Raw genomic sequence first — 10150 nt, forward strand, 5'->3', positions numbered from 1 at the left:
TATGCACGCAAAACTCTGCATCAGATCTCAATGGGAATGGTTAGCGTGTCATATGCACGCAAAATCGGACTTCTGCGTATCTATTGCNCGGTGCCCAAGATTATAGAATTAAACGAATAAATAAAAACAAGGATAATTGTGTGTTATTGTTGAGTAAATAACAGTGTGTTATTTAGAAAAGAATAACAAATTAGAAGGACAAAAAGATTTTAAAAAATACAGATTTCAGTATTCTGAGGCTCTGAGCCCCATTTATTTTCCTCACAGACGGCAAAAAAAGTCAGACATTATACTAATTAAAATAAAAACAATAATCGTGGCTTGGTATTGAGTGCATGCATGCAGAGCTGTCATTGGCTGAGATAAGTCCGGCCGTGCGTCACGACTCTTTGAAACATCTCTGTTCCCGGAAATGCATCCGCGAAGGAGCCTTGGAGGACCGTGGAGGACCGTGGAGGACCCATCAGTGTATCCTCGGTTATAACTCTTCCAGAGAGCCTCCTCGATGCTCGATCCTCGGTCCTCAAAGTGCATTTAGAGAAATGAGATGTTCTTCAACATGGCGCGCTGAAATTCATTTCCGGGTCACTACCGGAGGACCGAGGAGTCGAGGAGTCGAGGAGGGGGATTTGATGAAATGAGTAAGGGCCAGGGACTTAACTAGAGATCAATGACATAAATAGACAGACCTGTCATGGCGTGAATAAACATGAAAACCTTACTAAACGTGAAATGACAGACATAATATATAAACATAACCAACACATTTGACAAGAGACAACAAAAGGCACTGTTTGGCAAATACATTATCACTATTCTTAGATAATACATGGCATGGCCCTTTGCGCTGAGGATTCATAAATACTGCAAGGAGCCAATTGGGACAGATTGGGACAAACCACCTGCTTTCATGTTAAAGGGGGAATTGGGTTTACTATTAATTATCCCTTGGTTTCAACTTGGTTTGGCCAAGCCACTATATAGGTTCCTTGGTTTTTCATTGTAGCAGGTCAGTTTGTTGAGTTAACACTTAAGTGTTAAGTTGATGTCATGTTTCTTTGAAGCATTTTCTTTTGAACTCTTTTATAGGCCTAGTTATTAGAAATGATTGGTTTATGATGTTTTCTGTGGACTTTTGGGTAAATAAAAAACCCTGTTTATTTAAACCACTCCTGTGTCCTGTTGTTCATACCACTCACTGTTTATTCATCATTCAATTCATTCTAAATGTTATTCTGTAGATTGTGTACATTACTTTTCACTTTACTGCTTTTTGCACTCCTGGTTAGAAGATAAACTGCATTTCGTTGTCTAAGTACCTGTAATCTGTGCAATAACAATAAAGTTGAATCTAATCTTGAGCAGGAACAAATGACTTTACTTAGTACATATCTGACATTAATGATTAAACACATTTGTGCATTCTTTATAAATGCAAACTGGTCAAGAACACTGACGGAAGTAGTTTTGCAAAGTAATAAGTCTTTATGTCTTTTACATGACATTCAACCCCCCTTGTATTGATTTGTTTTAAAATGAACAGACACTTGAGTCATTCATTTGTAGTGATATAATAATTGTTCATCTGCAACGAAGAACGGCAACGCAAATCCCGCCATTGCAAACCGAGTCAAGTCGACTCCGAGCTGTCCGACTTCAGGCAAGCTTTTTGAGACCTCCCCCAGCTGCAATCGGCTATTCTCGTCTACTTTCGAGCCGCAACAATAATAATACAAATGATGATTATTTCCTTACTTTTGTCTATTTTGTATTCCTCTGTGTTGCGTTTTTAATTAAGGGGCAATGCCAAGACACATTCTTTGTATAAATCAGCACCACATTTGTAGTTCTTCCAGTTTGCAAAGACATAGGGTCTTACAAATATATCTAATAAGTATATAAAATATCTAGTATAGCCAAACTAGTAATTACACTGCATCAAGATTATATATATTAAGAAAAATATGTTGGTTTATTTAAGATATTTTAGCTATAAATGGGGTTTTTCGGTTGGTTCTTTATTTTTTGGTTACTTTGATCTTCTACAGTACATTGTTGGTTACCGTGATCTTCTACAGTAAATTGTTGGTTACTGTGATCTTCTACAGTACATTGTTGGTTACCTTGATCTTCTACAGTACATTGTTGGTTACTGTGATCTTCTACAGTACATTGTTGGTTACTGTGATCTTCTACAGTACATTGTTGGTTACTGTGAACATCTACAGCAGCGGTTCTCAAACTTTGGGCAGGTGGTCCGTGGAAAAAAGCTAAATAAAATCCACTTTTTACGATCAAGGATTTTCGGGGATCACCTCATATGTGACTTTCTCTATCGAAATCAGTCGCATTGACCCGAAGACACATTTTGAGTTGTATACACTGTGTTGGAAAGAGGATTCCCTCAGCTTTCGTAATGATTCAGGCACTGGGTAGTGGTCGTTGGCTCATCGGACATTTAATGAGAAGAAAATCACTATGTCGAGTGTAAGTGGAATGCACCACAACGACACGACCTGGTACCCCCTCCCCGGCGCTGGCCGCGCAGGCGTGGAAATACTATTGGCGGACGATTTCATTTGGACTGGACGGACGCAAACGAGAAGCCATCCAGCACCCGAAGGTACATTGTACACGGAAGGTACGAGGTATTTTATATCAACTGTCTAAGATGACAGAGAAGGAGCACTCGTCAATTCCCTGGCTGTAGTAGCCTTGACAAAACGCACTAAAGCTTTGGTCTTGATCAGTTTGTGGGCGTTTTGCCGAACAGAATGGTAATCGCTGCATTCATACACAGTGGATTGAAGCTGATGGAATAATATGTTGTTTATTATCATATTAAATTCAGAAAACATCGATGAGACAGTTATAATTATGTACTTATTGGCAGCAGTCTGCTAGAGATTTGGTACCCTGGTCAAGAGTGAAACAAACTAATTCGAGTTATTGTTCAGTTAAANGGTTACTGTGATCTTCTACAGTACATTGTTGGTTACTGTGATGTTCTACAGTACATTGTAGGCTACTGTGATCTTCTACAGTACATTGTTGGTTACTGTGATCATCTGTTGGTTACTGTGATCTTCTAGTACATTGTTGCTTACTGTGATAATCTACAGTACATTGCTGGTTACTGTGATCTTCTACAGTACATTGTAGGTTACTGTGATCTTCTACAGTGCATTGTTGGTTACTGTGATTTTATACAGTACATTGTTGGTTACTATGATTTTATACAGTTGGGACGTTACTACTGCTATTTCTACAGTAACTCCAGAGTTGCTGTAATTTTTGGTTCGAAACACGGTATTATACTCTAAAATGGTATACAGTAATTTACTGTGCACAAACGCTGTAAATAACTGTGGATTTCACAGCCATTTTTTACAGTGTATATATGGGATCAAATACTTATTTCCTCCACTGTATAATTTCTATAAGCATGTAAAAGAGGTGGCATATTAGAAAATACAAATTGACTGTGTTGAATTTGAAGGGAAATGTTGAAAGAACATGAGGAGGTGGGGGAAGAAACACAGAGGCAGCAGGGACCCTCCCTTAGTTGAAATGGAAATTCACAAGGTGTAATATGCCAGCTGGGGAGACTTCAGACACAATCGTCACTTCTTCTGTCTGGCTTTCTGTCTCTTTCTTATAGATTACACATTTATGGAGGAAGATACTTTATCAACACATTTATCAATTTAAATGTTGAGGGACAGTTACAGTGTTCCTGTCTACTCAAAGAGGAACTGACATCATATGTTAATGTTAAGGGCAAATCAGATGCTAATCTTCCTGTGAAATTCAGGTGAAAGGGCAAAAGTTGTCAGAAATGCTTTTATCACACCAATCATAACCTTGTGTACTTTCAATTCTTTGTTAAGCTGCTATTGTGGAAACCAGAAATGAAAGCGTGAATGCTTGTCCTTTAGAGCAAACATATCTTAAAAAACGTTCTCTGAGCAGAGCTCAGTGTTTCCACGTGGGCAGACCCACAGCTGATGTGATCTGATAGCGTTTCCGTTCTTTGTGCTTTGTGCGTGTCCTCAAAGTGTGACGAAGATGTGTCGGAGATATGTAGTTTATTATAAACATTATTCCTAACAACTGTTTCAGACCAAAAGTATCGATTATGTTCACTCCTAACAGAATGAAACGACTGAGAAGCACTATGAGTAAAAAATCAGAAAGCCTTGCTCTCACAGCAAGGCGTTGGTTTCCCCGACTAAAACCCCTGCAGCTAAAATTAGCAAGTTAAAAGAAAGTGTGGGTGAGCTGGTTATGATTCAATTCCAAAAACTCCGTTAAATAAGCTAATTTTTCCTTCTTTTTTTTTTAACGAAAATCCACATCAACAGATTAAACTAACCACAAATACTAAGAATATTATAACAATTAAATGTCCCTTTTTTGCTAATTCAACGTATAAAGTATTTATGTATGTATGTCATTTCAATTTACTGATACTTTGTTCAACTCAAAAACAATTTAAACTTTAGTCACCAATTACAAATGAGATAATAAATCATTTTGTAGGTTAAGCTATCAGTTAGTGTTTAAAGAAAATATAATAATGTAAACCTTTATCAGCTGAAACTTTAAAGCAATTACCCATTAATGTATCACTAATGATAGTAATAATATAGGATTCTGAAATTCTCAAAACTTTTACCATTGACATGAACATTATGTACACCAAATTCTGATATTCTGGCTTCTCCAATACACAAGTTTGGTGACAATCACCAATATTAGTGAAAAATACAATGATACAAATGTTTAATGCTTCCATGGTCAGGGATTTTATTAATTGATTATTAGATATGACCAAATGTCCCAATCATGTCAAATGAATGTAAGTCCCTTACAATGACTGAAGCAAATGTCCAATTCATTGTATATGCCATTTACAGCTGCTCATGTAGCTAGAGTCCTCACAAAAAACTGCCTCCTGAGAAAAACTCCAAATCCTAAAATCACATCCAAAGTCATCAATTATTAATGAGATTTCCTCAGTTAAACAAATGAGCAGCACTGACCCCTAGTGGCGAAGGTCGACTTCTGCATCTTTATAAAAACACAAGTATAGAGGCTTCAGATCACAACAGAGCAGTCAGTTGTTGAAACAAACCGTGATACATGAGCAAACCTTGCTGGATCCAGAGTTTTGTAACTTCTATGATAGGGACTTTGATAATGAAGAAGACATTTCCTTCAGTCCTTCTTTATTTTCTGGTATTATATAATACATCTGACTGTTGCCCAGCAAAGGGAATAAGATACATTTCATACTGTCATACTGAATATAAGTGTTTGAAATGCTACGTATTAGTGCCTGTCTCTTTAAGCCCACCTCCAGAAAAGGCCAAGTCACAGGAAGTCAAAATCTCAATAGCTTGTTGAATATAATGTTTTCTGAATAATACAATCCCACAGAAAACAGATATGGTTGTCTTATTTCAGATTCTGTGGGTTGGTATTCACACCAGTTGCCACACAAGCACTGAAAAGTTCGTTTTTATTTTTGTCCCCTTTAATATTTGTGTAGGGTGTTTAAAAAATACAGTTTCTCACAAAGTGTCCCAGATACTAACTACAGTGTTGCCCTTAAAGTCAGAATAAAATGTGTTTTAAAAGTGTATATCTTCTCAACCCTTTATTGCTCATTCTCTTCCAAGCATATCATAGTGAAAATTAAATAGGAATACAAAGAGGGAGGTGTCTGAAATCTGAATCATTCCAACTTTATGGGCAACAGTGTATAGCAACACAAAAGCTTTACATAAATGAAAACAGATATCATGGTGCATCTACTGACCAAGGACATCAGGAGGACCATTATTTCATGTCATTCTCACTTTCTTCCCTCGTTTTCTGTCTGATCTCTCACCATCTACTATATAATTAGGGCAAACATACTTATAAGTCTAAAAAGGTGAATGATGAAAATGTTGCTAAAAGTGTGTGGGAGTATTTTGTCCAGAAGAAACAGCATCAAGTGCACTGCTGATTTGAAGATTAATGAGTAACTTTGTATGTAACCCTCTGAGGTTAATGTTCTGTTGAATCATGCAGGTAATACAGCCGTCTGAGCACAAAGGAAATCACCTTTCATTGGTTGCAGACTGCTATGATCGAAACTATTGCTTAGATCTTAATAGATATGTTCATAGGAAGGTGTGTGTGTGTGTGTGTGTGTGTGTGTGTGTGTGTGTTGCAATCACTCACAGAGAGCGAGAGAGCGAGAGAGAGAGTTCTTACAACACCAGTAGGCACTCCTTCCTACTTTATCTCCAGCCCCATTCCTCCTCAACGCAAGGCAAATAAAGCAGGTAAGAAGCATTTTTTTTTAAATTGACATCCAAATGATTGGAAGCAGCTTTTTAACACAGACTTTCAAACAGAGATAGATCTTAAGACCTTAATGTATTCGTTAATGTAGATTATGGAAATCAGCTTTTAATCAGATAACCACGGCTGCTATCAGTAACTTAGGCACAGGTAAGTGGTTCTGCTACTGTGCGGAGGCTAAAGAGGAGTGTCCATTAACACAGGAGTGTTCTCATTCCAGCTGCATGCAAACAGGCCCGGTCTAGATGCATATGCTCGCCCTGAGGCCGCAGAAAAAATATAGGAGCTGACTTTCTCTGTGATGATTGCTGCTAATACAACACCTGGCACAAGTCCTGCAAGTCTGTGTATGTGAATGCTTGTATTGTGGGGACTAAGACAACATAGAGGTCGTGCACATCCAAAAACCGCAGGGGCTGGTTTTATGTCAGACAGAAATAAAAAAATTATCAAAGGTCCACACAAGGTAGCTCCCTCAAATGCAGTTTATTTGCGCATCCAAACAAGATTCGAGGCTACATGCTCTTATTGCGCGTTGGGACTCCCATTCTTGGACAAAATGGGATTCAATGCAAGAATGACAATGAAAGTTTTCAGGGTAAATATGTGGTAGTAATGGTTATGGTTCTCAGCAAAGAAACACGTAGCAAACATAAGGAAGGAAGTCTGTGGGTTGTCGTGTGATGTTGACATCAGTCTGTTTACTCATACAATAAAAAAGGTGTTTTAATTTTGTGACATTTCATATTTTTTGTCAACTTTCAGAAAAGAACACAAATCTTTGCAACTGTATCATCAAAAAATGTTTACTGTGTTTCAGGGCAAGACCTCAGTGGCCAATATGAATGGGACTGTCCATGCAGGAATCAGCCCCAACACCAGCAACTCATGGCAGGTGGAGGCAGTTAGGGGCGTCCAAATGGCAGCTACTCTGATTATCTTCCTGGTGAGCAATCCTTTAATAAAACTGTACACTACTACTGCACATAGCGCTGGAAAACACTGAATAAGGGGCTGCTAAATAGGACATATAATAATAGTTTCGATAATCTGTTGATTAGGAAGTTTGCAGGTGAGAAAACACAACATGCTCACGAAACTGTGATTTGCAAACTTATTCTTGTATGTACTGTATGTGTTTTTAAATTAAGAGTTAGATGATGAGTTGATGATACCACTCTCATATCTGTACGATTAATATGTATTAAAAAATATCAAACTTTCCCTTGTTCCGCATCAGCTCATCTCCATTTGGAGAGTCTATTTCTTGGAGAGAGGCAGTCATTTCCTGGAGTTATTTTTAATGCTAAGTAAAGCTTAAAGGCTGTATGTTTCGATAACATGAGAGTGATGTCGATATTTTTGTAAAATGAAATAAAACAAACAAGATTATTCCCTGTATTATGTCTGTTACTCTAAGGCTTTCGTCCTAAATGTGCCTGGTTTCCGTGGTGTCTCTAGATTGGCGTTCCTCTGAATGGGCTGGTGGTTTGGACACTTGGACTGCGGCATAATCGTCACCTGGCACGCAGAGGCAGCTGTGAGGAGACGCGTGCTGCCAGCAGTTTCAGGATTTATGTCCTGAACCTAGCCCTGGCTGACCTGGTGCTGCTCCTGCGCACCCCCATAATGTTGGGCTACGTGGCTCACAACTACAGCTGGCCGTTCGGCCTCGTCTTCTGCAGGCTGGTCATGTTCCTGCGAGGCCTGGGCTTGTACGCCTCTGCCTTCCTCCTCTGTGCTGTGGCCCTGGAGCGATGCCTGTGTCTGCTGAAGCCGGTGTGGGCTCGCCTGCGGCGCCCCTCATGGGCTGTTCCTCTGGCCTGTGGCCTCATATGGCTGTTAGCCACCATCTTCTCTGCCCCCTACCTCCACACTGCTGTGCTGATCGACGTTAACGGGACACTCCATTGCAGGGAGAGCGGGAACTTTAACATGTGGCTCTTTGTCACAGAAACAATAGCAGGTTTCATCTTGCCCCAGCTGGTGTTCCTGGGAAGCAACCTGGCTGTTGTGCTCACCATTCAGCAAGCAGTGCCCTCGACACCGACATCCTCCAGCCCTTCCAATGCCCGCAGGATGACCAGAATGTACCACGTGCTCTTTGCCACCATGCTCCTCTTCCTCACCTGCTGGGTGCCATATTTTATTTGTCGGTTTCTGCGGGCCTTGGCCGTGGGGCGCCCTGAACGATTGACACTGTATATCCGAGCATCTTGGGGCGTATACGTATCTCTGTTCCTGGTGTACATCAAGTCCGCTCTCAACCCGGTGCTGTACGTGTTCGCTGCCCGAGGCTTAAGTCGTGCCATCAAAGCTTCAGTTGTCTCCACCCTAGAAAGACTTTTCAATGATGACTCTTCAGAGTCATTTCGGAGGAAGTCACTTAAGAACTCTCTTAAAAACTCACAGATGTAGCCAGGAGGTTAAAAATGCATTAATGTTGTAGTTTTTATATTAAAACCAGACATTTCTTTGGTTTTTGTAAAATGAGAAATCTCTTTACTGGTGGGTTTCTACATTTGCTCATACCCACCAAAAATGAGTTGTGTAAATAAGACAAGGACAGTTTTTAGGTGAAGTTACTGTTAACCAATTAGCCACTAAAATGGACAAATAAGTCAATAGCATTAATATTACACTCCTTGTATGTCAATATTTGATCTTGATAGATTTGACCATAAGAATAATTTCAATTTGTTTGCAATGTCAAAAGCAATTGCGTTTTTTTAACGTTATTTTTATTAAAATGGTCTTAACTGGGTCAGTTTGATTAGTACCACATCTCAGCTCCTCATGAAAGAAACTTTTCCTGGAAAGGTGATTCCTCCTTCTGGTTTGATTTAAATTCTTGGATCAAGGGTTCCAGAAACTGATTTGAGATTTCAGAGACAGAGAGCGTATCTCCCAGGAATTGACAAATAGGAGCGATACATCTTTCATCAGACACTGACACAAGCCTGGTTCCTCAACTGTCAGCTGAGAACAAGAAGATATATGACTGCAGGTGTCGTCAGTGAAAGTACATGACTGAAGACTCCAGAAATGCTGCTTCTGTTGCAGCACGCTGAAGGCAGGGTCTTGATTGGGCATAAAAATGAATTCATGAATCATCTTGTCGATTAGTTTCTTGGGCAGGGAACACTTTGATGGTAAATAACGAGCCGAATGAACCCAGGATTATTTCAATGCCAATTTCCTAGCCCCAGGAGTCTTTGTTAACCTTTGGATTCCTCCAAGATGACTCACCGTTAAGCTTGCTCATACTACCTCTGCTATGTTTCAATTAATGTTATCTTATCAGAATCAATATTGAGTCAGATCCATCAACATGATCACCTCCTGAACATGTTGCAGGAAGATCCTCTTATGGTGAATGCACCACTAACATGTCTGACTTGACTTCAGTTATTTACAGATAGCTTTATGTGTTTTTTGTTAAAACTATATTATATATTCTGTCATTGTTGACAAAAGGGATGAATGGTTATGCTTTAAATGTGTTTAATTCCTACATTAAAATATTAAAGGTCCCCTATTATACTGTTTTTCATCAATAGATCTCAGATATATACAAAACATGTCTCTGAAGTGTTTGGCTCTAAATACCAAACAGATCATTGTAGCATCCCATAATCCCCTCTGTTTCAGCCCCGTTTCAAAAGTGCTGATTCTCTGTCTGTTACATTAGATGAAAATTATGAGCCACTCCCCACGCCCCTCTGAGAGATATTTGGTTAAAAAGAACACAATGGTGCTCTAGGAGGAGATTCAGGTGATAAGGTGGGGGGGG

The 10150-nt window shown here is 39.4% G+C and overlaps 1 protein-coding gene across 2 annotated transcripts; it reads left to right on the plus strand.

Moving 5' to 3' along the window:
* Nucleotides 1-6229: 6229 nt before the first annotated feature.
* On the plus strand, nt 6230-8835 carry LOC104958669 (C3a anaphylatoxin chemotactic receptor). 2 transcript variants are annotated; one of them, XM_010786435.1, is made up of 3 exons: nt 6230-6338; nt 7178-7303; nt 7819-8835. In XM_010786435.1, the coding sequence occupies exons 2-3, from the start codon at nt 7199-7201 to the stop codon at nt 8773-8775; spliced, it is 1062 nt and encodes a 353-aa protein (XP_010784737.1). In that variant the 5' UTR covers nt 6230-6338; nt 7178-7198; the 3' UTR covers nt 8776-8835. The 2 variants fall into 2 exon arrangements, with proteins under 2 accessions (XP_010784737.1, XP_010784746.1); XM_010786444.1 differs by lacking the exon at nt 6230-6338 and adding an exon at nt 6417-6507.
* Nucleotides 8836-10150: the final 1315 nt, after the last annotated feature.

The sequence above is a fragment of the Notothenia coriiceps genome, unplaced genomic scaffold (genome assembly GCF_000735185.1).
Source record: "Notothenia coriiceps isolate Sejong01 unplaced genomic scaffold, NC01 NC01_scaffold00001080, whole genome shotgun sequence".
NCBI classification, from domain to species: Eukaryota; Metazoa; Chordata; class Actinopteri; order Perciformes; family Nototheniidae; genus Notothenia; species Notothenia coriiceps.

Bases quoted from the DNA above. Each gene is read 5' to 3' on its own strand.
- LOC104958669 (XM_010786435.1), top strand. From the start codon at position 7,199: ATGAATGGGACTGTCCATGCAGGAATCAGCCCCAACACCAGCAACTCA. The intron at 7,304-7,818 runs GTGAGCAATCCT...TGGTGTCTCTAG, and splicing joins CTACTCTGATTATCTTCCTG to ATTGGCGTTCCTCTGAATGG.